Source organism: Notamacropus eugenii, assembly GCF_028372415.1.
Source record: "Notamacropus eugenii isolate mMacEug1 chromosome 5 unlocalized genomic scaffold, mMacEug1.pri_v2 SUPER_5_unloc_4, whole genome shotgun sequence".
NCBI lineage: Eukaryota > Metazoa > Chordata > Mammalia > Diprotodontia > Macropodidae > Notamacropus > Notamacropus eugenii.
In genome coordinates, this window is record NW_027325105.1 from 227,789 (window position 1) to 255,742 (window position 27,954).

At 52.0% G+C, this 27,954-nt stretch overlaps 2 protein-coding genes and 1 pseudogene across 8 annotated transcripts; 1 reads left to right on the plus strand and 2 right to left on the minus strand.

Moving 5' to 3' along the window:
• The first annotated feature begins 1,157 nt into the window (after positions 1-1,157).
• MEIOSIN (meiosis initiator) lies at positions 1,158-23,337 on the plus strand. 3 transcript variants are annotated; one of them, XM_072627777.1, is made up of 13 exons: positions 1,158-1,270; positions 2,224-2,291; positions 4,520-4,610; positions 5,987-6,086; positions 14,364-14,615; positions 15,111-15,225; positions 18,192-18,292; positions 18,914-19,066; positions 19,165-19,238; positions 19,620-19,793; positions 20,476-20,729; positions 21,342-21,431; positions 21,728-23,337. In XM_072627777.1, exons 2-13 carry the CDS (start codon positions 2,224-2,226, stop codon positions 21,918-21,920), a joined length of 1,665 nt encoding a protein of 554 aa, XP_072483878.1. In that variant the 5' UTR covers positions 1,158-1,270; the 3' UTR covers positions 21,921-23,337. The 3 variants fall into 3 exon arrangements, with proteins under 3 accessions (XP_072483878.1, XP_072483877.1, XP_072483879.1); XM_072627776.1 differs by having other exon boundaries at positions 1,176-1,270; positions 2,089-2,291; XM_072627778.1 differs by lacking the exon at positions 1,158-1,270 and having other exon boundaries at positions 1,993-2,291.
• LOC140516942 (large ribosomal subunit protein uL30-like) lies at positions 11,620-12,240 on the minus strand (annotated as a pseudogene).
• SIX5 (SIX homeobox 5) lies at positions 22,466-27,492 on the minus strand. Of its 5 annotated transcripts, XR_011971430.1 has the most exons (5): positions 26,115-27,054; positions 25,176-25,269; positions 24,416-24,598; positions 23,789-23,848; positions 23,353-23,697 (listed from the first exon to the last, which is right to left on the minus strand). XR_011971430.1 is itself a non-coding variant. In XM_072627773.1 (3 exons), the coding sequence occupies exons 1-3, from the start codon at positions 27,475-27,477 to the stop codon at positions 23,144-23,146; spliced, it is 2,664 nt and encodes an 887-aa protein (XP_072483874.1). In that variant the 5' UTR covers positions 27,478-27,492; the 3' UTR covers positions 22,466-23,143. The 5 variants fall into 5 exon arrangements, 3 of the variants coding, with proteins under 3 accessions (XP_072483874.1, XP_072483875.1, XP_072483876.1); XR_011971429.1 differs by lacking the exon at positions 23,789-23,848 and having other exon boundaries at positions 23,253-23,697; XM_072627773.1 differs by lacking the exon at positions 23,789-23,848 and having other exon boundaries at positions 22,466-23,697; positions 24,416-25,269; positions 26,222-27,492.
• Between the last annotated feature and the right edge of the window lie 462 nt (positions 27,493-27,954).

The following is a 27,954-nucleotide window of genomic DNA, read 5'->3' on the forward strand; positions in this document are numbered from 1 at the left end:
CCTCCTCCCCCAGTCACCGGGCCTCAGTTTCCCCGTCTGTGAAATAGAAGTGGTCACAGGAATGCCTGCTCATCCTGGCCAACACCCCTCATTTTGAAGGCGGGAAAGCTACAGGGGAAGGACCCCAGCTCAGGGTTCTTGGCCCCCCCCGCCACGTGACCCCTCCCCGATTCCGCGACCTCCACCCATCCAGGGCAACCCTTCCTTTGCCATAGACGGTTCGCTCCACCAGGGCGGGGCCAGGACGGCCTGGGTGGCAGGAGGGGAACGAGAGATGTACATCCACGCTAGCGGGCCCAATGCTCCGTGCCTCCCTTCCTCCATGTGGAAAACCAGGGCTTCCATGGTCTCCAAGGGTGATGGAGGCCTTGAGGGCCAAACTGAAGAACATGGAGGGAAGGCCGGGGAAAGGATTGGAAAGGAGAGGGTGGGAGGCCCGTGAAGAACGCGGGAGGCCGCAGGGGGCCGCTGGGGGGTCGGGAAGGGGAGGGAACAGGTCCTCCTTTCCGAAGACCCTCCCCCTCCAGGGACGACAACAGTGCACGATTGACAGTTGACAGTTGACGGTTGACAGTTGACCGTTGATAATTGGGGGGCGGGCAAATAGCCTGGACTGGGAGGAGTCTTGGGAAATTGGTGGGCGGGGGGAAGGCGGGGCCTGTGGTGTGAAGTGGGGAAGGGAGGGAAAGAGCCTGCGAACTAAAGAAGCGGGGGCGGGGGGGGCCCCCAAAAGCGAAAAAGCGCCTCGTGGCTGGAGGGAGGGAGGAGGGGGCAGATGACAGGAGGCGGAGCGTCAAGAGTCAGCCCAGCTCGATGAGAGAGCCGAGAGGCTGGAGAAGTGCGAGAGGGGCGGAGCCAAACAGGCTTCCGTCCAATCCAGGGCAGAGATTGAGAAGAGCGGGAAGCGCGGGAAGCTCGAGGCCTGATGCAGGGTGATGGGGCGGGGCCAAGGCGGCGAGGCGAAGCGCGATTGGCCAGCGCTTTGGGCGCGCGGAGCCTGCAGCTGGGTTTCGAGGCTGCAGCGGCTCCTGCAGCAGAGGCGAGGACGAAGGCAGCGGCGACGGCTGCATCGGCACGCGCAGGGTACCAGGCCCGGGCTTGGCAGGCCGGAGGGCCTGGCGCGCCTGCGCGTGGCGGCCTTTCCCTGTTCCCCTCCCATTCCCCAGGCCGCCCCCAGGTCTCGCGCCCGCTCCCGGGCAGCATCTGGGGGTAGGGCGCTGCTGGAGCGAGGCTCGCCCCATCTCGCACCTCGGGAGGCCGGGGCTGGAGGGTACGGGGCCCGGGAGGGGGTTACGGACCGGGCACACTGCCTGCCCTCCTCCTCAGGGTGGGGCCGACCCCCCCAGCCCCTGCCTGTGCCGCACCCAGAGGCCCCGCTCCCCTCCCCCAGCTTCCTCGTCCTCCCCCGGCTGGCCCCTCCCCGGCTCCCCTCCCCCAGCTGCCTCGGCCCCTTCCTGGTGTCTGCCCCCCCAGCCCCTCCCCCTGCTTTCTAGTCCCTCTGGGCTGTCGCCCACCCCTCTCCTTTCTCTGCTTCTGAGGGTCACCTGCTTCTGGCTCTCCCCAACTGAGGATGCTCAGACCCTTCCCCCAATGCCCTGCCTCCCTCCATCCTTGATCTTTTCCTGCCTCCAAGGGCTCCCCCAAAAAACCCTGTGCCATATCTTCTAAGGTCCCTTCCACCACTGGAGAAGCCTGCCCCCTTCCCCCTGTGCCCCACCCCCAGTTCCACCCTCCCATACCCCACGGGTCCCTCCCCCAGATCCTTCCTCCCACTCCCAAAGGCTTCCCCCGCATAGTTGTCATCTCCCTTTCTGCATTCTCTCCCCTGAAGATGCCCAGGCCCCTCGCTCCATGCCCAGTTCCTTTCCTCCAGTACAATCCAGGGGACCTTCCACCCAATTCTTCCTGGACCATCCCTCCTCCCACTCCTTCCCCAGACTCATCCCTCACTCCCCAGCTGGCCTACACCTCTAAGGACAATGACCCAGCGCTCTCCTGCCTGTCTTAGGGAGCAGATTTCCCCCTTCCCCCCAGATCCTGATCTCCCTTCCCTTATATCTCCCCCACTCTTTCCTTTCCTTCTTCCAGGGCCCCAGAGGGGAAGAGATGTCCCTCTTCTCCCCATGGATTCTGCCTCCTTTCTCCGAAGTCCACCTTGGGTCCTTGAGAGAGGAGTACCAATGGCCCACTCATTACCTCCCCTTCTTTAATCTCCCTTTCCAGATGTGGGGCCCCAGTGGACACCCGTATCCCCCTGAACGGCCCCAAGGAAGCCCTGGCTGCACTGAAAGGTAATAGGGAAGGACCAGCATGGGGAAGGCTTCTCCTCTTTGTACCAGAACAGATGGCAGGACTAGAGATGCTTAACAAAGGGAAAGGATGTTTGTGTTAGAAGGTCTGGGTTCCAATTCTATATATACCACCTATGTGATCGGGGACAAGTTGATTCTTCTTTGGGTCCCAGTTTTCTCATCTAAAAAATAAATTGATGGAGTAGGTGGCCTTTGAGGGTTATTCCTGGAGTTTCTGATAATGTGATTTTTCAAATACTCACCCTGTGCAAGACAACTTAGTTGTTAAACTTGGCTTAGAGAGCAGGCTCGGGAGGGGATATTGCCTAGAGGCTGCCTGATTGGAGCTTGAAAAGAAGAGGGATCTAAAAGCACAAAGGGCTGCCTTTTGAGGCTCTGGGATTCCCTATCACTGACAAGCTTCAACAAAGGCTGGAAGGGTCTTGTGGGAAATCAGGCTGTTTGACATGGTGGAATGCTGGCTGAAGCTCATGAAGGAGTCAGCCTGTGATGCTACTAGCTTTGTGACTGTGGGCACATCATTTTATCAACTCGAATAATTTAGTAAGCACCTACTTTGTGCTAGATACCTTCTGAGCCCAGGGTACAAAGAAGGGCAAAAATTGTTCTGCCCTCAGGGAGCTTTTAGCGGGTGAAACAATAAATAACTTGGTGCACCTTGTTAGAGAGATATACATATCTATCTACACACATACACACATTCACACATCCCTGCCCTCCCACCCAGTAGACTGAAGGCAATCTGGTGGGAGGGGAGGGGGAAAGCAATAAATAGCAACTGGCAGGAGACCAAGAAAGTTCTCCTTGAATAAGCAGATTTGACCTGAGGATACCCTTCATTCAATACGAATGAAAATTGATTCTGGCTTTTTACTATCCTCTCCTCTGGGGTCATGTGAACCCCACATTGGGAACTTTCAATTTAGAGGAAATCATCTAGTAAATTGGGCGGTCAGACCCCTTTGGGAGGATTTACAGAAAAACATGGATGAAGGTTGCACAGAATGAGAGGATGTGGTCCTTTCCATCTGTAATTTTATATGGAGCGCCCACATTCATGAAATCAAAGATTCATCATACTGTCAAATGGAACACTGACTTTACCAGGCTGTGAGGGTCGTTTGAGTTAATGCATGTAAACGATTTGGTCAGTCTTAGATCCATATATAAATTCTGGCATCTTAATCATCATTAGTAGGATACTCTGGGGAATCCTCTTTGGTGCTTGGCTGGGCAAGATGAGGGATCTTTGAGCTCTGAGATTCTCGCTCCTGCTCCTGATCCAGTGGTAAACAGGGCCCCCACTGCTGTTCAACAGGAGCTTAGGGCACAGTCTGTCTTCAAGCAGGGCTCTGCTGTGTGGGGGACCCTTTGGACCCAAGTCAATGAAACTTGAGCTAAAGCCTGTCAGCAAACTGTCCCCTGTGGATCGGGCCTTTCCCTGGGGCTTACAGAACCCCTCAGTTTTCTGAGACCTGCCTGTATCTTCCCAGCCCCACACAAACACAAAGCTGTGTTGAGGTTATAAAAATTGGAAGTAGGAGAGCATGGGTCTGTTTGCTGAGCACAGGTCTGCAGATGAGGCCAGAACCTAAAACCACAAGGGAGCTCCAAGCTGTTCCAGCTCCCACGTTGCAGATGAGGAAACTGAGGCCTTTGTTCTGGGGCAGGGACAGCTGAGGTTACTGATTCCAGGTCCCCACGTCGCCCTCTCAGAGCCTTAGTTTCTATATCTCTTGAACAGGCATCATACTAGTAGCCAGCAATTAGCCCTACATATGTTAGCTCCTTTGATCCTCAGCTACGTTGGGAAGTAGATGTTATTCATGTCCCCATTTTACAGATGAGGAAACTGAGGCTGAGAGAGGGGAAGTAACTTTGCCCAAGGTCATATAGCTAGTAATTGTCTGAGACAGGATTTGAACTCAGGGCTTCCTGTGTCCAAAGCCAGTCCTCTTTGCCACCTAGAGGCTTCATAATAGTACTTGTGCTACCCACCTCTCAGGATTGGAAATTACCTGACACACCCCAGCCTGCTGTATAAATATGAGCAGACAGCATCATGCAGGAGTCAGCTGTTTGGGGTGGGGGGAAGTCTAGTCTACAGGGAGCAGCTGAGATCTCTGCTGAGGACCTACAGACAGGATCAAAATCCAGGTCTAGATTTGGGTGGTCACTGACCTCTTCTGCATTCTCTCCCTAAACAGAAGACGGAGGCAAAATCACACCAATACGCTTCAAGAGTTAGCCCTGTTATTGCCTATTCCCCTGCAGGCGAGCAGCAAAAAACTCACCAAGGTACAGTGAGGGGGAAGAGGGGGAGGGACCGAGGGCTGTGGGAAAGCAGGTGAGACACAGGGTAGGGAGACGGGCCTTTATGAGACAACCAGACAATGGATGATCCAGCAGAGAAGGTTCTAGGATTTTAGGGCCCACAGGGACTTTAGAGATCCTTGTGAGGCAAGGGATCTGCCCAAGCTCCCACAGGGGTAAATAGAGTTGTGATTGGAACTCGGGCCCTTTGACTCTTAACTCCTGTATTCTTTGCATTTCACCACTGTGCTGGTGATTGTCTGTCAGCCTCTGAAAGTGGACAGCAGGGCGGCTGGGGGAAAAATGGGAGCCCCCACTGACACTTCTCATGTGGGAGGCGAGTTTGCTGCTTGCCTCACCGACTTTCTCCCCTCTCAGCAGAGATGGATGAATGGTCCTTCCCAGAGTTCGATAGTTTGGGGCCAAGTCAGCTAAAAGGGAGACCCATCCCACCCTGCTGGGTGTGACAGTGTTCATCCAACTTGTTTCCTGGAGGATGGTGTAGCTGAGAGCCTGAGGCTGGAGATATGTTGATCCCTTAGGCTGGTGCTTCCTTTCTGAGCCTCCAAATCGGTGCCTGGCATCCAGTGAGCTTTGAGATTCCTTCCAGTACTAATTGTGTTCTCAGACAAGATTGAAGAGCCCAAAGAAGTGAAAACAGACTGACCTGATAGCGGTATTCCAGTATTGGAGTATTGAGTGAGGGGCTGTGCAAGGGGGAGTGCCAGCATTCTGCTTGCTCCCAGTTACAATACTGCTGTGACTGTCTACAGTGTTCTGCTTCTGCTCACTTCACTTTGCATCAGTTTGTAAAAGTCTTCCCATGTTTTTCTGAAAGTATCCTGCTCATCATTTCTTACAACACAGTAAAATTCCATTGGTGGGTGCTGTTATGATCCTCATTTTTCATTTGAGGAAACTGAGGCAAGCAGAGGTGAAGTGACTTGCCCAGGATCAAACAGTTGCCAATAAGTATCTATGGCTGGATTTGAGCTTAAGTCTTCCTGCCTCCAGGCCTGGGGTTCTATCCATTGTGCCACTTAGCTGCCTCAGATGTCTTTCATTTGCACTGCTATCCACTGATGTATCCTCCATTCTGTACCTTGTAGTTTAAAAATTAATAAGGGTGCTCTTTGGCACCAGGAGAGAAAAATGTCCCTATCAGCAGAGACCTTCCTGGGTGTTACATGGGTGAGTTGAAGCTCAGTGATACTGAGCTCCAACGGCCCTCAGAGGCCAGCTAGTCCAGGCCTCTACTAAATAAACACTGACTGACTGAATGACCCAAATGAGACCTTTCATGAGAAAGCTCTTTCTGATTCCCAGATCCCACCCAGACCCTCTGTTTCTTTTTGGCACAGAAAGAGATTCTCCTCCATGTTCTGCAGTATATCGAACATCTCCAGCGAAGCATTGATGTGGCCAAGTCTCTTCTCTTATTCCAGTCCACAGACAAAGAAGGTAACCCCTAAGTAACTGGGGCCTAGGGAGCAAATTTTGAGGGTAGGGGAGCAGAAGTCTCACACTGGACTGTACGAGGCCTGGGCTTGCGAAGGCCTGGATGTGCAGCATGGTACAGGAGAGCTCAGATTGAGCTGGGAACTGGGACCCCTGAGACTGAGCTCCAATCTGTCCTTTCCATCCTTTTTGTGAGTCTGAGCAAGTGGTGTCTTCTCTCTGGGTCCTATTTCTTCTATAAATGAACAGAGATCTGGCTGTGAAAATCAGGTGAAGGAACTGGAGAACAGAAAAATGAAGGGGGCATCTTCAGGTGTCAGAAGGGCTGACATTCAGACAGATTGGACCCATATAACTGGCATATTTGGCAGAACTAGGAAGTTGCAGAAAGGAAGATTTTGGTTTAGCTTGAACAAAAACTTTTGAACAATTAGTTAGAAATCTCCCAAATTGGAATGGGCCGCTACAGTCGATGGTGGGCTCATCCTCATTGGAGGATAGATGGAGACTGGGGACACTTAGAGAGGATTCATATTCAGGTTTCCAGCTCTAACAGGTCACAAGTCTAGTCTTAGCTCACTACTTATTAGCTTTGTGGTTCTGGGCAAGTCACTTTCACTTTCTGAGCCTTAGTTTTCTTATCTGTAAAATGGGGATAATAATACCTGTTACTACCAAATGAAAATTGCCCACTGTATCACACTGTTAGTGCATATTAAGAAAGTGGTCCACCATATCCCCAGGGCTTTTTCATTTGAGCTGCTTTCCAGGGGTATCTCCCTCATTCTGTGCCACACAATTGATCATTTTCCAGGGTGGGGGGGAGCAAATTCTTATCTGAGAACTTTCAGGAATATGATACAAAGTTCCCAGGGAGGAAACTTGGCACCCAACAAGATGAGTGGGGGAATAGATTTTCAAAGTACAAATCTAGGAAGAATTAAGAAGAGAAAGAGACTCAGACCTGACCCATTTATATGCCCCTGTATGGGGCTTGGTGGAAGTAGGACTAGATACAGGAAGCCCCCTACATCCCCAGGCAAAGGCAAAAGGAAAGAGTCAGCACCCCATAGCTCCCCTCATGTTCAAAGAGCCTGGTTCCTGGGTATTTGCCAGAAGCCTTGCAAGAATAAACAAGCCTACAAGTTAGGATAGAAGGAGGAATGGAAACACCTAGGTGCCCCCTCCCCACCTGGAGGTGTTCAACTACCTGGAGTAGTTGAAAGCTTGGGCTGCCTGGGGTGGTGAGGGTGGGACAGACGTCCTCTTGACCCGGAGTCATCCATGCTTGGGTAGCAGGGTCTCACCTGCTGGCCCTATGGCACCTGCCCTTTTTGCTCCAGGAACAAACATCTGTAGTGATCCCACTGCTGCTCAGGAGAAATCCTTGCTATTTGTTGAAAAATTGGCTGCCTCTACTCTCCAGATTCCCTCCTACTACTCCCTACTACATACCCTGCCCTCTGGCCAAACTGGGCTGTTCAGGCCCCCCAACCATGCCATCCCTGGCATGCCTTTTCCCCAGCCCTGCTGTTTGATTGCTCCTGGTCCCAGCTCAAATGGCACCACCTTTCTAAACTGTTACAACAGGCAGAATGTGGGGTTTGCAATCAGAGGATGAGTCCTGACTCTGCTGTTCATGCCCTTCGTGACCCTGAGCAAGTCTCTTCTGCCCCTTTGGTTTGTGTTGTCTCTATATATAAGGTATGGGTTGGGCTAGATTATCTCCGAGGGCCTCTTCACCTGTAAATTCTAGGATTCCCCTCTAAAGATAAAAGATACACTGTATTGGAAAGAATATTGACTGGCCTTAGGCTTAGGTCTGCCTCTTGGCTCAGAATATTAAGGAGCTGAGGAACATTGGGCCAATTCCTTAGCTTGTTGATCTAAACAGTGTGAGTGATGATGCTGTGCCTTAAAGAATGGTTTTAAGGAAAGTGCTTCATAAATCTCATTACTATGGACATGTGAACTTGCATTATGAGGAAGAAGTCCATTCCTCCTGACCTCCTAAATCTTGGGACTTGAGAAGAGAGAGCTGGAAGAGATCACTCAGTCCTTAGGCTGTTAGATTTCTATACCCCATTACCTGTATATTTTATTTCCCAGTTGCATATTTTTAAATTTTAATTTATTTATTCTAATTTATTATTCTAATTTATTTATTTTTTTAGTTTTCAACATTCATTTCCATAAGATTTTGAGTTCCAAATTTTCTCCCCATCTCTCCCCTCCACCCACCCCAAGACAGCATGCATTCTGATTACCCCAATCTGTCCTCCTTTCTATCACACCCCTCCCTTCTTTTATCCCCATTCCCTCTATTTTCTTAGAGGACAAGACAGACTTCTATACCCCATTGTCTGTATATCTTATTTCCCAGTTGCTTGTAAAAGAAATTTTTTGCATCTGTTTTTAAAACTTTGAGTTCCAACTTTTCTCCCTTCCTCCCTCCCTATCCATCCCCACTGAGAGGGCAAGCAATTCCATATGTTATACATGTGTAGTTATGCAAAAGACTTCCGTAAAAGTCATGTTGTAGAAGACTATATTTCCCTCCATCCTATCCTGTCCCCCATTCTATTCTCTCTTTTGATCCTATCCCTCCTCAAAAGTATTTACTTCTAATTACGCCCTACTCCCCTATGCCCTCCCTTCTATCATCCCCCCTACTTATCCCCTTCTCTCCTACTTTGCTGTAGTGTAAGATAGAGTTTCATAGCAAATTGAGTATGCATGTTATTCCCGTCTTAAGCCAAATGTGATGAGAGTAAGGTTCACTTTTTCCCTCTCACCTCCCCTCTCTTCCCTTCCATTGAAAAAGATTTTTTTTGCCTCTTTTATGTGAGAGATAATTTTCCCCATTCTATTTTTCCCCTTTCTCCTCCCAATATATTCCTCTCTATCACCTCCTTAATTTTGTTTTTTTAGATCCCACCCCTTCTGATTCAACTCACCCTGTGCCCACTGTCTATACGTATATAATCCTTCCAACTACCCTCGTACTGAGAAAAGTCTCAAGAGTTATAAATATTATCTTTTCATGTAGGAAACAGTTCAACTTTAGTAATTCCCTTATTATTTCTCTTTCCTGTTTATCTTTTCATGCTTCTATTGATTCTTCTGTTTGAAAATAAAAATTTCTATTCAGCTCTGGTCTTTTCATCAAAAATGCTTGAAAGTCCTCTATTTCATTGAATGACCACTTATTTTTTCCCCTGAAGTATTTCTGGGTAGGTGATTCTTAGTTATAATCCTAGTTCCTTTGACTTCTGGAATATCATATTCCAAGCCCTTTAATCCCTTAATGTAGAAGCTGCTAGATCTTGTGTTATCCTGATTATATTTCCACAATACTCGAGTTGTTTCTTTCTGACTACTTGCAATATTTTCTCCTTGACATGGGAGCTCTAGAATTTGACTACAATATTGCTAGGAATTTTCCTTTTGGGATCTCTTTCAGGAGGCAATCAGTGGATTCTTTCAATATCTATTTTGGCCTCTAGTTCTAGAGTATCAGGGCAGTTTTCCTTGATAATTTCTTGAAAGATGATGTCTGGGCTCTTTTTTTGATCATGGCTTTCAAGTAGTCCCGTAATTTTTAATTTGTCTCTTCTGGATCTATTTTCCAGGTCAGTTGTTTCTCCAATGAATATTTCACATTGTCTGCTATTTTTTCATTCCTTTGGTTTTGTCTTATAATTTCTTGATTTTTTATAAAGTCATTAGCTTCCATCTGCTCCATTCTAATCTTTAAGTAATTATTTTCTTTAGTGAGCTTTTGGACCTCCTTTTCCATCTGGCCAATTCTGCTTTTTAGGGCATTTTTCTACTCATTGGATTTTTGGATCTCTTTTTTGGGTTATTTGGGTTATTTGGGTTAGTCTTTTTTAAGGTGTTATTTTCTTCAGCATTTTTGGGTCTCCTTTAGCAAGCAGTTGACTTGGTTTTCGTGATTTTCTTGCATAGCACTCATTTCTCTTCCCAATATTTCCTCTACTTCTCTTACTTGATTTTCAAAATCCTTTTTGAGCTCTTCCATGACCTAAGACCAATTCATATTTTTCTGGGAGGCTTTGGATGTAGGAGTTTTGACATTGTTGTCTTTTGTTTGTATATTTTGGTCTTCTTTGTCACCAGTGTAAGATTCTATAGTCTGATTCTTTTTCCAGTTTTTGCTCATTTCCCTAGTCATTCACTTGACTTTTGAGCTCTTTGTTAAGGTAGTTCTCTGCTTCCAGCGGGTGTGAGTGTACTGTTAGCCACTTTGTCCCCCCACAATCTGTGAGCCTAGAGCTCTAGCCACTGCACTGCCCCTGCTGTGACTGCCACGAGCTCCTCTACCCCCTCTACCACCCTGGGGCTGGGGCTGGACCACTCTGCACTCTCACACAGGTCTGACAGGTTTTTTCCGCTGATCTTCCAATTTGTCTTCTGCGTTTTGGGGTCATGAAATCTGGAAACTATGACAAGTGCCAAAGATTTAGTCTCCCGAGGTCTGCTCAGGTCCTGTCTGTGCCAGCATGGCTTATGCTGGACTGCACTCTGCTCCCAGTGGGGTGCCATAGACACTTCTCCTCTACTATCCAGTCTGTCTTGGGCTGGATATATGCTTCCCTCCATCATTCTGTGGGTTCTGCAGCTCCAGAATTTGTTTAGAGTCATTTTTTACAGGTATTTGGCTGGGTTGGGGGGAGAGCTCTAGCAAGTCCCTACTTTTACTCCACTATCTTGGCTCCACCTGGTCTGATCCTTGGTTTTTCAAAACATCAACTAAATGAGTTCTAGATCATCCCTAGATGTGCCCTATTAGGCCAGGGGAAGGATGGAAATGTGGTAGGGTACCAAAGGAGGCTATGAAAGGTAAGGAGGAGTCCACTCTTTTTGCTTAGTTTTGTACATTTGTAAGCTTTAAAAATAATAACCATTTGTTTCACAAACTGATAAATATTACCTGTGGAATAGTGGAAAGTGCTGATCTGGCCCAACCCATTTTATAGGGCCTGGGGTGGAGAGCAGGGAGCAGAATCTGAGGCCTTGAGAGAAATGAGACTTGCTCAAAGTCCTTTGACTTTGAACTAAGTCCAGCAACCAGGACTCTCCCCCTGAAGTACTTAATCTTGCTTTTTTTTTAAATAAGTTTTTATTGAAATGCCTTACAATATCACAGTATCTCATATATCTTTCCCCTTTCCCTTTCCCAAGAGCCAGCTCATATGACAAATAATATTTCGTTGGAGAGGGAAGAAAAATTCTGCACAACTGGATACATTGAAAATTTCTGAAAACATGTTCAAATCTGTAACATCTGTGGATCTGTCACCTCCATAAAGATCGAGGGTGTCCTCTCAGCTCTCTTCATGCTAGTTCCACTTGATCTTTATCATTTTGTTACATTTACTTTGATTTTTTAGTGTGTGACATTGTTATAGTATTGTTTTCTTGACTCTGATTACCTCCTTCTGTATCAGTTCATGTAGGCATTTCCAAGCTTCTCTGTACTCATCACACACATCATTTCTTTCTTCTTTGAAACACAGGCATTTTTATTAACAAACCATTAGAAAAATAATCATAGTAGAGACCTTTGGTTCATTCTTCTAATAAGCTTGTTGGTCTGGTCTTCCCTGTTACTAGCATCTCTACCTTCTACAAAATGTGAAATCTTTTCCTTCATTCCTTCTCCCAGAAAAGATCATTTGAAGGGCTATAGGAAGTTGTTGGTAGCTTTGAAGTGCTTGCCAACAGTGTGTAGATCTCATGGATCAAGTCCTCCATGCAGATAATCCATATTTACCAAGAGATTTTGCAATAATGGCATTTTCAGGACAATTATCTGTTTTCTGATCTTGCCGTAAGTACATTTGTAAATCAGGTCATTCACAGACTTCATGTTTGGGTAACCCTATGCAATGTATGGTTCCACAGTCCTCAGCATGTTAAATGAAGCCTTGTTAAGCTTAACAAAAGCACCATTGAAGATCGGACGAAGACCAAGCAGCTGCGATAGTTTTCAGATCTTTGGGCTAATACCATTGATATCTCTGATTCTGATCACAAAAGCCAACTTGGGTTCAGCAGGTACATAGCGGGTGCCAGCTTTGCATGCCATTCTAACCAGCCAGATTTCAGTTAGATACATCTGTCCTTATGGTAGGCTTAGCTTTTTCATAAATAACTTTTCTCCATATTTTAAGGGGCTTTTTTATAGCCATCTTCTTCAGGCATTTGGCCTTCAGTATTGCAAAAGCCTTTCACTCTTTCAGAAGGGATAGTGGAATGGATGGTTGCTTCTTCTTTCCTTCTACACTCACCATGAGTCCAACTGGAAAAAGGCCACATGCATCATTTCCTCTAGCAGTCATGTTCCATTGCATTCATGGACCACAATGTGCTTAGCCATTCTTCAGTGGCTGAACTTTGGGCATCAACTTGATTCCCAATTCTTGGCTATCTCAAAAAGTGTTGCTATCACTATTTTGGAGTGCTCATATGGGGACTTTCTTCTTCTCCATAGTTTCCTTGTGTTATAAGCCCAATAATGGAGTCTGTGGTTCAAAGCATATGGATATTTTAGTCACTTTCTTTGCATAATTCCAAATTGCCTTCCAAAATAGTTGTATCATTCCACAGCTTTATCAACTATGTATTAGGGTGCCTTTCTTCTCGCACCCCCTCCAATATTAACTGTTGTCATTTTTGGTCATTTTTGCCACTTTGCAGTTTGTGAGGTAAAACCTCAGAGTTGTTTTGATTTGTATTTTTCTCATTGTTAGTCATTTTTTTCATATGGTTGTGAACACTTTGCATTTCTTCTTTTGAGAATGTTTATATCCTTGGACCATTTTTCTATTGGAGAATGGACATTAGTCATTTTATATGTGTGTGTTAATTGTTTATATATCTTGAATATCAAACCCTTATCAGAGAAATTTGGTACAGATTTTTTTCCCCATTCAAGCACTTCCTTTTTATTTTTGTTTCATTAATGTTGACTTTGCAGAAGCTCTTCAGTTTCAAGTAATCAAAGTTATCTGTTTTATCTTTTGATTGCCTCTGTCTTCTTCTTGGTTAAGAATATATCTTCTACTTATAGTTATGAGAAGTACATGATCTGTCTGTCTTCTAATTTATTTATAGGATGTTCTTTAATATTAAGGTCATGTATTCATTTAGAATGCATTGTGGGGTGTGGTAAAAGAATTTAGTCTAAACCAGGTTTCTTCCAGACTGCTTTCTAGTTTTCCCAGCAGTTTTTATCCCTTGGTAACCTGTTTTCCCACTTTAACAAACACTGGGTGATTGAATTCTGTTGTTTCTGAATCCCCTTTGTGTCATCTCTTCCATTGATCTATCCTTTAGTCAATATCAGATGGTTTTTGATGACTGCTGCATTAGAATAGAGGCACTTAATCTTTCAATCCCAGTTCCAATTCATTTTTCACCCCAGTGCCCAAATTGTTTTCCTAATGCACTGCTCTGATACCAGCACTTTGTTCAAAGATCTTCAGAAGCCCCCTGCCTAGCAGATGAAATCTAAACTTCTGACTTTGACATTCAAGGCTCACACCATTCCAGGTTCTGGCCAAACTGGTCTGCTTTTCTGACTGTGTCTTTGTTCATTCTGTTCCTCACTTAGAATAGATTCTCCTTTCTTATCTTTGCCTGTTTGAATCCTTCCCTTCAAGTATCAGCTCAGATCAATACCTCTTCCTTTGTGCCTTCCTGACCCAGCTAGATGAAAGTGGGCTCTTCCTTCCCCCCACTCCAGATGCCCCTTCTCATGATACTTTACCTGACCTTCCCTTGTCCTTGTCACATTCTACCTGTATCCTACTCAACTGGGTGTACATTTCCCCCCAACCCCTATTAGACTATACGTAGTATGAAGGTAGACTTCATCTCTGCCCAGTGCCAAGTACAATAGCCAGGACTTTGTAACAACAACAACGTTTACAGAGTGCTTGAAGGTTTGAAAAGCTCTTTACAAATATCATCCCATTGGATGCAACACTCGGGGAGGTAGGTGCTGTTGCTGTACACATTTTACAGATGAGGAAACTAAGGCAACTCTAGCCATTAAGTGACTTGCCTAGGGTCACACCTAGTAAGCATCTTCTTGACTCCCCATCTATTGCTCTATCTACTGCATCACTTAGCTGTTTCATTGTACATTCTCAAAGGATACTTATTGACTTGAACCCTGAAGGGAGTGTTTTTGGTTTTGCGAGCTAAGTGTTGTTGTATTCTTCTTCAACTCCAGTTACTTTGATTTCTCAGAACGAAAGGCAGGGGCCAAAGATCCTCACCTATGCCTAGCCCTCAGTAGAGGCTCCTCTGAGTCAGAGAAGCAGCCTGTGGAGGAATCGACTCCAGACAGAAGCAGAGGAAGAGCAATGGGGGGAGCTGCTCTCCCCCAGAGACATCCCACCCCTTGCCGACAGCTGGAGTCTTGGTTGCCCCCATCCCATGAAGGAGCTGGACTCACCCTTCTGGAGATGGCTGAAGAAAGTGTTCACTTCTGCTTAGCAAGTTGGTTCCTTAGCCCTACCCTCTCCCTTGTTTCCCCTCACTCTACTCTGAACCTTCAGCCCTCAGTGCTAAGGATCTGGAGGAAGGGAGGGCGAGGGTCTATCCTAATGGGAGGATTCTTGCTGGGAAGGGAGTCTGACCCCATAAGGGTGGTGGGTTCTTTCCTTTCTTGGTCATATGATTTTATTGAGGTAGAAGAGGACCAAGGACAAGTGATAATGATGAAAGCAGTAGAGTGTGTATGATCCTAGACTCAGTTATATCTTACTGTCTTTTCTCATAATATTTCTAATTCTGCTGCCCCCTCCCTGAATGCCCCACTCTCTCATTATTATTTTCCAAATCTCTTTCATCTTTCAAGGTCCAACTTAAATAGCACTTCCTGATGAGTCCACACTTCATCTCCTAGGTGCTCACTTTCTTATTTGTAGAATAATTTGTAGAGGGAGCCAGGCAGAGCTGTTCTCTGTCTCTCTCTCTCTCCTCTTGTTCCAGCCTATTGCGGAGGACCCAGTGCCCAGGAAGAGCATCCCTGTTCTACCAGCGAGGCCCAGATGACAGCAGGTGATGAGTGGCTGACACCTCACCCATGGAGTGAAGCTCTACCCAGGTAAAGGCCCTCCCTGCTCTCTCCTCCACCGAGAGCCCTGGCCCGGAAGGCCCCTGAGGTGTTGGAGAAGGCCTCCGGACTAGAGGCCAGTCACTGGACTCTTAGAGTCTCGGTATGATTCACACATATAGTTGTGTTGGCATTTTTAAACTTCTCAGCTTAGGGACTCATCACCAGAGGCAGAATTCACCTGGTTGAGGATGATAAAGGCAGTTGGCCTTCCTCTAGGGACATGGGCTGATATTTTCCACCTCTCAAGTTCATGCTTCTTGGACCCTAGGAATTTTGTCTTCCCATATCCTCATTTTACAGAGAAATAAACTGATGCCTCAAGCAGGGAAGTGGCCTGTTCAGGGTCACAGAGCCACCTTGAAGGTTTAGGAATGTGAATCATTTCTTTTTTTTTCCCTGCCCTCTCTGTACCAATCTTTACCCTGGGGTTATTTGCTGGAGAGAAGTAAGCTAAGGAACACGTGATTCAGGTTGCTCAAGACTAGAGAGCAGTCAAGAGAGGCCAGCGTTGAGGCTGGAGCTGTGAACTCTGAGGAGAGGGTAGGGGTGTGCTGAAGGAGAACCGTCTGGAGGAACAAGGACTTGACTTTTACCTCAAAGCTTTACTTCATTCACATGGGCTCAATGAGGAAGGAATTTGGACTCTTGGAAAAACCTCAGCCATGGACCTAACTCGACCAGGAATACCCTCAGCCACATAACTGACAGCACTGGAGGATCTTCGCTGAAGGGGAATGTACTCCCACTCTCCAGCCACAGCTTGGAGTAGGGTTATCCTGTCCAGGGGCCCAGAATGTGCCTTTTGTGCCTCCTTGGCCTGTCTCTGCAACTCTGCCTTCTGTAGCCAAGTAGAGAGTCCACAGCCTTCTACCTGATAGCCTTAAAGACTGGGATCGAGTCCTGGTGGCTAAACTATCCTGCTACTTGTATGGCAGGTGGCCAACTGTCAGCTGGGGGACCATCCTAGTCACACACCCCTCCGGAATGCTCCAGCTTGTCAGAGTCCTTCCCAGACCTAGAAAACAAAAGTGACATGCTCCGGACAGAAGATGGGGCATGACCTGCTGTGTGCCAGGCACTGTGCTAAGATCCTCACAACAACCCTGGGAGAGGGGTGTTATTATCATCCTCATTTTATGCTTGGGAACACTGAGGTGCACAGAGGAGGTGAAGTGACTTGCCCAAGCTATGATGTATCAGAGACCAAATTTGAACTCTGTTTTTCCTGATTCCGGGCCCCAGGGCTTTATGCCACTAATGCTGGCTGCTTCTGTTAGAGAAGGAAGATTATTGAATCATTTGGGGCTCCTGACCTGAGTGAGCTTACAGTCTGTTAGGAGAAATAAAATAATGGCCATAGGAAAGAGCAGACCCTGATCAGTGCAGGAGATGCTCAGAGAGGCATCCTCTGTCTGAGGGCATCAGGGAAGGCTTCTTAAAGAGGCATCATGCCTCAAAAGAGGTATGATACCAATAGAGGGGTCATTGCTGAGATCTGAGTATCTGAAGCCAAGGAGGAAGGGGAGGGCTTAAGTGTTTGTTTATGGGACATTGGCTCCAAAGATTGGCCAGTGGGACCCGTGAGGCCAGGCAAGCAAGCATCCTATGCAAAAGAATTAGGGATCTTGTGGGATGCGGTGTGGTCACCAATGAAATCAATGTGTTTTCTTTTTTCATTTTGTACCAGACTTGTGATTTTATTTTTGTGGGGTAGGGAACTTCCTCAGCCAATGCAGGTCAGCTCTGGTTCTGAAAATTATAGTCCTTGAAAGCTGAAAGAGAGCATGGCATGATGGATGAAGAGCTGACCTCAGGCAGAAGACCTGGGTTCAAGTTTCTCTTCTGACCCACACTGGCACCATGACCCTGGGCAAGTCACTTAGCCTAGAGACCCAGGAAGGTCTCTAAAATACAGTCTTAGGTCTTACTGATAGGAGCAAAACATCGCCTGAGGAGTGGAATGGCCCTGCAGCCTTCCACCTTGTCAGGTCATTTCTGGGCACTACGTTTTAGGAAAGCCAGTGACAAATGAGGATGAGCTCAAAGGAATGTGGCCAGGAAGGCCAGGGGCCCTCCAAACCATGTCACTGGAAAGTCTCCAGAAGGATTACATGACCCTTATCCTTGGAGGGACATGAGAATTGTCACCACGGATTTGAAGGGCAGTCATGTGAAAGATTAAACTTGTTCTGCTGGGCCTCAGAGACCAGAACCTGGACCAAGGAGGAGACGGAACAGGAACAAAGAGGGTGATTGTGGAGCAGCCTCCTTGGGGGAGCCCGGCTCAGGTAGCAATCAGAGCCAGCAACTTCTGTGGCTTCTTGGAGTTCAGGAAGCCTTCCCCACGTAGGCTTGCCCTCTGACATTACATCCAGGTCACCTCCACATGTAGTCAGTCCTCATGGTTATGTCTAAGTGTTGTTTCCTCCTTTAGACTGTGAGTTCCGAGGCCGGGAACTTTGCATCCCCAGCCCTTAGCACAGTCCTGGCTTGTTAAATATTTGTCCACTTAACTGGATTCTGAGGTTCTGTGGTGGTGAGCCATTGGGCTTAGCTGGCCTGGGAGATGAGTGAGTAGAAGGCAGAGTGGTAGGATGGAGCCAGACCACATAGGGTTGGAATGGGAGGCATCTTGTCTTCATGTAGGGGGGGTGGGGAAAGGCTGTGGCAGCATTCCCCTCCATTTCTTTCCCTGTTCCCCAGGTGGAGTGTTGGGGTACAGGGCAAGGTCCCCTGGAGAATGTGGGCCTACAACTATGATGGCATGTTCCCAAGAGGCCAGAACTGGTGGGGACTGGGAGCTGTTACTTGGAGTCCTTTCAAGTCGTATGTGAACTCAGGGCAGTTGCTGTCTTCCTCTGTACTTTCGTCTCATCTGTGAGGTGAAGGGCTAGATTAAAAGATCCTAACTCTCAAGTCTATGATTGTCCCTCTTAAATCCCTCTCTCTGGCAGGCAGAAGCTGGTGTTCTATGACTCCACTGAGGAGGAGGGAGAGGAGACCGTGGACACAGGGCCTTGGCTCTCAGCCTGGCCCCCTGATGACAGCCCCCTTGGTGAGCAACAGGAGGATGTGGCCTCTCTGGCCTCCCTTCTGTCTGCACCTGGGCCCCAGAGCATGGGAGAAGCTGTGACTTGGGCTGAGGATGGACCCAGAGCAGGATGTGCTCCTTTCAGAAGGTCACACAGTCCAGCTGAGCCATGACAGCTAAGAGCGGTTCCTGAACCCAGATCTAGCCCCTGAGGGGACAAAATCAGAAATGGCCCAAACTAAATTTCTAAGCTAGGGATCTGGAATCCTAGATCCTAACAGATGATGGGGCATCCTTGTTCTAATAGGCATGTAGGAGAGCTAGGAAACCACCTCATCTAACCTCATCACCATACAAACAGGGAAACAGGCCCAGAGAGGGCTCAGCTGCTTAACCCTGGCTAGCTGAGTCCCAGTCTTGTTCCGGGTCATGTGCTCTGGCCTAAGCCTTTCTTGGAGCTCAGAGGCTGACTGGGATGTGATCTTCCTTCTCCCCTCTCCACTTCCCATAGTCCTCACTACAAAGTACTCGTGGGTAGGAGGGAGAATCTTTTCTGGGTACCTGTCATCCTTATCTTGGAGTTTCTTGAAAACTGTTGATGGAAGAGTAGTTTCTGTAGCTCAAGCTTGCCTGTCTGGTTTCCAGGGAGCCCCTTGGTGTGTTCTTCCAGAACCAGGAGCTGGCCCGAAGCTGGCCAGCTTATCGAGGAGCTTGGTCTGAGCCCCTCACTCTTCACCTCTCCGGGACGACTGCTGCCTGGGAACGTCCTTCAGGAGGTCCCAGAGAACCTTACCCAAGGTGACAGCACAGCACTGACATACATTTCCAGCCCAGGCAGAGGGCTGAGCAGAGACTTGAGGGGGCTCTGCTGACTCCTCTGTCTCCTTTACTCACAGCTCTCTTTGAAGACGTCTGCCTGAGTCCACAATCATCATCTTCCTCCTCCAGCCTGGTTGAGGCACCACAGAAGGTAGCTGCCTTAGAAACCTCTCCCTGCTCCATCCCCATTCCTTTGTTTTGTCCTTTCACTTCCTAACAACCTCCCTCTCTTGTAAAAAGAAGCCCCAGCCCCATTCTTTCCCTTATGCCTCCTGGGGCAGGAGGCTGGAGCCCCAGGGTCAGGAAGCTCCCCGTCCAAAGAGAGGATAGACACAGGCAGTCTGTGTGGGGAGTTCTTGGCAGCTTCTCCATCTTCCCCAGGACTTTGTTGAATTGGGGGAGGATGCCTGGAGGCCCAGGAGCCTAGGAAGGAATGAGTCACAGGAGAGGCCCCCAAAATGGGGTGGAGCAGGAGGCCCCATGGCTCGAAGCCTGCTCACCATTCATACACCATTCCTTCTGTCCTGTCCAGCCCCAGGACCCAGCTCCATCAGCCTCTGGAAGCCCTCTCCACTCCCTCAACCTCTTCCAGTCAGCATTCTCCCTAGACCACTGTTACCTCTCAATGAGTGACACCAGCAAGACTGACTCCAGCCCCAGCTCAGGGATGACCGAACTGATGTCCCTGTGGAGCAGCCAGCAAGAGGTGAGATCAGGTATCTTCTGCCTTGATCAGAGGCCCCCTGGTCCCAAAGCTGCAGCCAGTTCTAGGCACCCAGCGGGGTTGGCCGCCCAGAGCAGGCCAGAGGTGAGTGACAAGGGGCCTGAAAAATCAGCCTGGAAAATGGGAGACCTAGCAACAAGGGGGAGCTGTCCTGAAGTCTATACAGAAGGCTTTTGTGCATGAGAGGGATGAATTGTAGTGATGCCTTAGCGTTACAGGCTTGGGGCTGAGCACTTTACAGTTAGTGTCTCATCTGAGACTTACAGCAACCCAAGCAGAGAGTAGCTTTTTTACAGAGGAAGAAACTGAGGCAGGCAGAGATTTGGGCTGCATGGCCTCAGAGGAAAGCTCTCTGGGGCAGCAGAGGAGAGGTCAAAGAACTTTCTGAATCACAGAATGTAAGGGACTCTGGAGAGGATCTCTTCCAGCAGCCTAGTTTTTCAGAGGAAACTGAGGCTTGGAGATGGCATGGGGCTTAGCTTGGGCCACACAGCGCATGAGCACAGAGTGAGTGCTTGAACCCAGCCCAGTGACCTTTCCACTCCTTGGTAGCTCCCTGGCTGCATCAAACAGAAATTCCTGCACTAGGTGAGATGACTTCGATGGCATCTGCCTGAAACGGGCAGGTAGTGGTCAAGACTGAGCCCTCTCCTCCCTGCCACAGGACTCCCCATCCACTCCAGAGGGCTTCCTATCCTCTAGTGATGAGGATGACGACTGTACGTGGACCCCCACCAAGCATGCCTCTCCTCTGCCCACCTCTGGGAGGAAGCGGAGGAGGGGCCGGGCAGGGGGCAGCCACAGGGGCCATGGAAGACACAAGGAGAGCAAGAGAGCACGCTGTCCTTTCCAGCTGAAAAAGAAATGCGTTAACGGCTTCATCATGTTCTGTCGCCTCAACCGCAAACAGTACATTCGGTGGGTTTGCAGCCTGGTCTGATCTCTGGCTCCTTCCCTAAACCCTCCTTCATGTCTGAACCTGGTGCCTACCAAGGGAGGCCATCTTTCTGCTCCCTGAAAGGCAGGCCTTTCCCTGCCTCCCAAACCCCCTCGAAGTCTGGCCTTCTTATGCAGTATCCTCATCACAATGACTAGCTAGATGAATAACCTCTAACATAAACTAACCTGATCAAGAGGTGAACGAATGGTGGACAATAAGATCCCAGCGGTCCTCTGAGGGAGCATTTGTGTATTAGTAGTAGCTTTCAATGTCCTAACTTTGTGGAAGCACTAAAGGTTGAGACTTCAGGCCTGGGGGGAAGGAGGTGGGGATAGGGTGTAAGTTCCCCCCTCTTCAAGTACCATATTAAGTCCAGACCATTTAGAGACTCAACAAGGAAGGCAGACTCTTTAAATCTTTCAAACCAAAAAGGTCATGGCTGGGGGGGATCCTTAGAACAGGGAAGGTCAGGGCTGGGAGGGGCCTTAGAACAGGGCATGTTGAGTGTGAATATGGACCAAGGTACAACTAGCCCCCTGGTCCCATGCCCCTTACCCGGGTTTCCTCAACCCATCTTTTTCTGCTGGCAGGGCTTGCCCTGGTACAGCATCCACTGCGGCTACCAAGGAGCTAGCACAGCTGTGGCGAACAATGACCAAGCAGGAGAGGCGGCCATACTGGTAAGAGGGTGGGTGGGGAGGTTGTGGCAGTAGAGGCTGCTTGCGGAGGGAGGGAGGGAGGGGATCTCCCCTTTAGGTATGGACTATTAGTCACAGAACTAAAGGACTTTAGAGACCATCGAGTCTCAATGCTCACCCTGCCCACCGAGTCCTGCAGGACTGGTGATGTGACCACTAACTTTTATGAGAGGAAATCTCCTGAGAAATCAGCTGGGCCTTGTACTAGGGGATGAAAGATGGTGGGGGTGGGGAGGGGGGTGGCTGGTCGTGACTCCCAATCTTGGCCTCTACCCTAGCATCAAGGCCCGGAAGTTCAGCCGCCAGCACAACCGGATAGTCAGGCAGGACTGTTCAAGCGAGGACGAAGACCGCTTGTCCCCCAAGCCCTTCCACCTGCTCCTGGCTGAGAAGGCTCTGTGCTCCCCCAGCCTGGCCAGTGCGAGCTCCCCTTTGGGGGACCCCCTCTCTGACAGCCCAGAGCTTCTGTGAAGCAGGAGCTGCTTCCTACTCTGACCTCAGGGTGCTGCTCTTCCCCCACATGACCCAGCAAGGTGCCTGGCCCCCATCTTGTCTGCACCCATTTGCCCTGTAGGAAAGGGGGGTACACGGGAGATCCTGGGCCAGAGGGCGGCAAACCTGCATCAGGATCAAATGTTTGGAATCCAATTGTCCTCTCCACCTCCCTCCTGTTATATTTACAGATTATTTATCGTTCTAAAAATAAAATCACACTTGTTCTTGGCTTTTCCCTGTGGAATGCTGGGTTGTAATACTGTCCAGGCTTAGAAACAGGCCCTGCTCCTGATCCTGGGACACCATCGAGAAGGAGGCAGGGAGGGGACTGAATTTTTTCTGGCCTCTCCAAGTTCACCCCCCCTTCCCCAGCACCCTAGCCTGGTGGTCAGACCACAAAACCCCACTTTCCCTCCCTATGACCTCCCTCATATGAGGAAGTGAAAACTCTATGGAAGCTGAGAAAGAGCATCAGGAAAGGTGCTACCTTGCCCCACTTTCCCAGGATCAGAGGCCCCCCCTGCATTTCTGGGTCTGCTTTATTGAAATTGAGGCAGTCACATGTCCTACAAAAATATAAAGATTTGGGAAGGTACAAACCCCAGTTCAGGAAGGTCACCCCCTCCCGGAAGGATCTTTGGTCTGGGGTAAGGAGGCATTGTGGGGCCCTCGCTGCCACCACCCAGACGCTGTTGGCTACCTAGGAGACACATGGACAGGGTGCTGGGGGAGCCCTGGCCCCTGTCACCCCCACCCCCTTGTGGGATATCTCTCAAATTAACAGCCATTCAAAGGCAGGGCAGAGTCTTTGGGAGGTGTGGGCCCAAGGGCCATAGTGTTTTTCCATTGAAAACTCACAGTACCAGTTTTGACAGGGATGGGTATGCAGCCACCCCTCAGGTCCCCCAAGAATGGCTCTGAGGTGGGGCATATGGTGGGAGTATACAGTTAGGTAAGGGCTGTAACAAGCTGGAGCCTCCACTCCCAGGGCCCCCCAGGAGGAGAGGGGCCTGGGAGAGCCTCCAACCCCAAGGGGGTGGGGTGAATTAGTGTTACGATTTGGAAGACAGTATCGTTTGTGGTAGGCACAGGACCCCTGACTCATTCCCCTTTGGCCCCTTGAAGAAGGAAAGATGCTGCAGTCTTCAGAGCACCTCATTTGGGGGGCGAGGGAGAAGAGCACAGAGCTCTGGATCAGATCACAGCTCCAGCGGCTCCTCCACAGGTACCGACTGCAGTTGGGTCAAGACCTTGTCCTCGGGCTCCAGTTCATCTCCCTCCTCAGCCCCTGTGCCCCCCAACAGGAGGCCATCACCATCGGGCAGCCTCAGGAGGGCATGGGGGGCAGGTGTTCCTAGCCCCTTCTCTATCTCAAAAAGCCCCTCAGTTCCCACCCCCAACTCCAGGCCCCCAGACCAAGAAGGGACAGCAGACTGGGGGATGCTGGTGAGGCCAGAGGAGTCCGGAGAGAAGGCCGGGCCAGCTGCCACAGGAGCCATGGGCACCTGGGGCTGGGCCGAGAAGGAGGTAAGGGCTGGGCCAGGGGCCACCGTGGCTAGAGTTGGTCCTTCAGCCACAGGAGCCGGGGCTTCCTGTTTGACAGGCAGCGCCAGGCTGGCGGCAGTAGGTGGCAGGGTCTGGGAGACCAGCATGCTGGCTGGGAAGGTAGCAGTCAGGATGATCTTGCCCTGTTGAAGTGTCATTCCTGTCACAATAGGGCTGCTGGAAACTGGGTTTGCCAAGAGGAAGTTACCTGTCAGGGAAGGGGGGATGGGATGAGATGGTGGTGACCTGAGCTTGAAGCCTATCTCCCTGTTTTGCCAGCTGCCCAACCTTCAGCCAACCTGTTCCACCTGAGCCTGCTTCCTCTTCTGCTAGGGAGCATCATTTCTGCCTTCATGGGGCTACGGTGATATAAACCCGAGTTTAAAGAATGCAATCTGACCCCTTCATCTGACAGGGGAAACTGAGGCCCAGGCCTTCCTCCAGATTCCAAACCAGGGCCCCCCTCCCCGACTCCCAGGCTGAGAACAGGAGGAAAGAGGTAAGAGACAGAGAACAGGAAGACTGTTTACACTTCAGAGCTAGAAGGAGCTTTTTCGAGATCACTGAGTTCAATTCATGATACTAAAGGAAAGATGGAAAGCCCAGAGGGAAAAGGAACTACCCTATGGTCACATGGGGGAGGGTCAGAGCAGGATTCAGGGTTTGGGGCTCTTTCTACTGAAGCAGGGGAAAGAAGGTGATCAGTGAAGGGAGGTAAGGGGGGAACCAAGGACCCTTTTCCCCATCCCTGAGCCCTTCCAGGTTCCCTTCCTTCCCCTCATCCTCCTCAGATCATAGATTTGGGACTGGGAACAGAGATCGTTTAGTTTCTAAAGGATAAAGTTGCCTTTCCCCAATTCACACAGGCACAGGGGCCATTTGTGCTCCCACCCTGAGTGGTCTGAGGAAAGGGAAAGGAAGTTTACCTGCGGCAGCTGTAGGTAACTGCAAAGCTGTGACCCCCATCCCTGGGTTGATGAGGTGAACGTTGGCCTGGCCCAGGGTAGCTCCTGCTGCTGCCGCCACCTTGACAGGACTAGCAGGCCCAGCCAGCAGCTGTAGGGACCCCACGCCTTGGGGCAGGGTCACCACCTGGGATGTGGGCACCACTTGGGGAAGGGAGACCAAAGGTGAGGCCCCAGGGTAAACAGAGCCTGACGGAGATAGGGGGACCACTTGGGGAGCTGGCACAGGAGCTACCGGACCTGGGGGGGATAGTGGCACCACCTGGGGCCCTGGCCCAGCAGGAGTCACCACTGCAGGAGAAGGGAAGGGCACCACTGGCTGGGGACCTGGCACCACCTGGGAGAGGGACAGCCCCTGCAGTGGCAGGGCTTCCTCCCCAGATGCTTGGCTTCCTTTAGAGCCCCCCTCTTCAGGCTGGGCATCTTCAGCCTTCAGGTCTCCAGGCTGGGAAACCTGGAGCAGGGAGGGGAGTGGAGCCTGGGCCTGTGGGCTGGAGGGTGGTGGGCCCCCTCCTCCAGTGGCCCCAGTAAGCAAGAGTGGGGCCAGACCTGGGGCCTCCCCCAGGGCCAATCCATTAATGATGACAGAGCCTCCATTCAGCAGCACAGCTGGTGAGCTGGCTGTGGTCAAGAAGCCCCCATTGAGCAGGATGGAGGGGGCGCTTGGGGGTCCCGATGGAGCTGCCGCCCCAGCCAGGAACACAGAACCTGCAGTTGGCACCTCTGTGCTCCCAGGGGCTGCCCCGGCTCCAGCTTCCACCTCCTCAGCTCCGTGACTGGACTCATCTTCTGTACTGGGGTTCCCCTCTGACTCACTGTGGAGAGAAGAGATGGCACAAAGTTGACTTTTCCGAGGGTTTAGCAGGAGGCTGAGAAGGTGTCCGGCCAGTGGTCCCTCAAGGCTCATGGGAGGCAGCTTAAGGGGCAACAGGCTCTCTCTGAATCTGAGATGCTCTACCAGTTTCCCGAAGGGGGCCTGGTGCAACGCACAGGTGCAGCTGGGTGCCGGGTCCCTGAGGAAGATCGAGGCCCGCCGGCAGCACGGGGAGGGGGGGGGCAGCACAGCTGGGGGGGGGCTGCACAGCCGGGGGGGAGGGGGGGAGCTGCACAGCCGGGGTGGGGCAGCACAGCTGGGGGGGGGACAGCACAGGCGGGGGGGGGGGGAGCTGCACAGCCGGGGAGGGGCAGCACAGCTGGGGGGGGTACAGCACAGGCGGGGGGGGGGGGGGGGCAGCACAGCCGGGGGAGGGCTGCACAGCCGGGGGGGAGCTGCACAGCCGGGGAGGGGCAGCACAGCCGGGGGGGGGGGACAGCACAGGCGGGGGGGGGGGGGGGGGGGGGGGGCAGCACAGCCGGGGGAGGGCTGCACAGCCGGGGGGGAGGGGGGGAGCTGCACAGCCGGGGTGGGGCAGCACAGCTGGGGGGGGGGGGGCAGCACAGGCGGGGGGGGGGGGGGGGCAGCACAGCCAGGGAGCTGCACGTGGACTCCGGGTGGGAGGGGAGCCGCTGGGCCTACGGGAAGCTGGGGTCACATTTCACAACAGAAGGGGAGGCCGGAGGAGCACGCCGCCGGTCAGCCCAGCCCCCTACCGCCCCCCCCCCCCCGCCCACTGAAGAAGGGGGCGTGCCCAGCTGGAGGGGGCCCATCCCGGGGGCTCACCTCCTGCCGGGCGCCCCCGCCGCAGCCGCCGCCGCCGCCGCCGCCCCCCCGGGGCCCGGGCCGCCCGTCCGGTCGCGCTGCCGTCGGTTCTTGAACCAGTTGCTGACCTGCGTGAGCGAGAGGCCGGTGAGCGCGGCCAGGCGGCGCTTCTCGTCGGGCGCCGGGTAGCGGTTGCCGCGGTAGCAGGCCTTGAGCGCGGCCCGCGAGCGCTCCTTGAAGCAGTACACCGTCTCCTCGCCGTCCCAGATGGTCTTGGGCAGCGGGAACTTCTTGCGCAGCCGGTACTTGTCCACGGCGCCCAGCGCGCGGCCCCGGGCGCGCTCGGCCTCGCGGTAGCGGGCGCGCAGGTAGAGGTCCTGCAGGAAGGCGTGGTGCGCCGCGGGGAAGGGCCGGCTCTCCAGCAGCCGGTACAGCTCGGCGAAGTCCCCGCGCTGGAAGGCCACGAGCGCCCGGGCGCGCAGCAGCGCGTCGCTGCCGCCACGTAGGCGCTCGGCGGGCGGCAGCGCGCCCAGGAAGCGGCCCAGGCGGCCCGCGTGGCCCGCCTGCAGCAGGGCCTCGCACACGCACGACACCTGCTCGGCCGAGAAGCGCAGCCCGCCGGCGGGCGCGGGGCCCGGGGCGCCGCCGGGGCCCGGGACCGGGGCGGGCGCGGCGGGGGGCGGTGGCGGGGCCCCCGCGCCCTCCCCGGCCGCCGCCGCCTCGCCCTCGGCCGCCTGCAGGGTCTGCAGCAGGCGCCGCGCCGTCTGCTCGTCGGCCTCCCCCTCGCCGCCGTCGTCCTCCTCCTCCTCTTCCTCCTCTTCGTCCTCGTCCGCGGCCGCTGCCGCCGCTGCCTCCCCGCTCGCCGGGCCCGCGCTCGGCTCCGCAGGGAAGGTAGCCATGTTTTGCAACTTTGGGAAGTTCCTCCCCCTTTCCTTCCCTCCCTCGGGCTTCCCCCGGCCCCCTCCCCTCCCAGCCCCTTCCCCCCGGCCCGGCCCCGCGCGGGGCCCCGCCTCCCTCGCCCCTCCCCCTCCCGGGCCTCCTCCTTCCGTCCGCGGCGTTCCCTCCTCCCAGGGGGTGTCTCCCGGAGAGCCTCCGGCCCGCCCCCGGCGCCCTCCCGGTCGGTCTTCCCCGCGTCCTGCGTCCGGGCGGGCGGGGCGGGGCGGGGCGGGGCTCTGGGCCTGGTCAGTTTCTTCCCTGGGGGCCCAGCCCCGCCCTCTCCAGCCCGAGCCTGCTTGTCACTGGCCCCACCCCCTCCTCTCCCTTCGCTTTTTCCGACCCAGGAAAAACTTAAGGGAAAAAAGTTTTCAGTAACTTGGGAGCGCAGCGGCGCCTGCGCGGGGCGGCTCCCACGCTTAACCCTTTGCTCTCCGAGGTCCCAATCCATTCTCCGAGGCTCCGAAGCCCCCCTCTACTGAGCAAATTTCCCCGCTCCCTGGGGGGCCCTAGCAGCAGGCGGGACCCCTGCGGTCCGCGTGCGCTCCCGACCCGAGGAGCGCGCTCCCCTCCTCGCTCCCGGCTGAGTGCGAGACCCGTGCGCCCTAAGTGCCGCACTGCCTACTCGGACCCCGCCTGGGGGGCGGGTGGATGCAAGGATCAGTCCTACGCCAAGGAGACCAAGAGGCTTTTATTGGGCAACAATAAATACCGGGGGTCGGGCTCTCAGTGCATAAATAGAGAAGGGGGTTGGGCACGGGACAGCTCAGCCGCCGCCTCTCGGGGAACCCAGGCGTCCGGCTGGTGCAGAGGGCTGGGGCGGCTGGGGAGTGGACTTCAATAAATATCGAGCCGGGCAGCGAGTGGTGAGGGAGGCGGGGGAGGCCCCGGGCGTGCGTGGTGCGTGTTGGCGTGGGGCGGGGGATCC

Coding starts and splice junctions, on each gene's coding strand:
- MEIOSIN (XM_072627776.1), top strand. CDS start 2,107: ATGTCCCTCTTCTCCCCATGGATTCTGCCTCCTTTCTCCGAAGTCCAC. Junction 2,292..4,519: donor AGCCCTGGCTGCACTGAAAG/GTAATAGGGAAG, acceptor CTCCCTAAACAG/AAGACGGAGGCAAAATCACA. Junction 19,067..19,164: donor CCCAGAGAACCTTACCCAAG/GTGACAGCACAG, acceptor CTTTACTCACAG/CTCTCTTTGAAGACGTCTGC.
- SIX5 (XM_072627773.1), bottom strand. CDS start 27,477: ATGGATTGGGACCTCGGAGAGCAAAGGGTTAAGCGTGGGAGCCGCCCC. Junction 25,270..26,221: donor CCGGCCTCTCGCTCACGCAG/GTCAGCAACTGG, acceptor TTCTCTCCACAG/TGAGTCAGAGGGGAACCCCA. Junction 23,698..24,415: donor GTTACCTACAGCTGCCGCAG/GTAAACTTCCTT, acceptor CTTCCCTGACAG/GTAACTTCCTCTTGGCAAAC.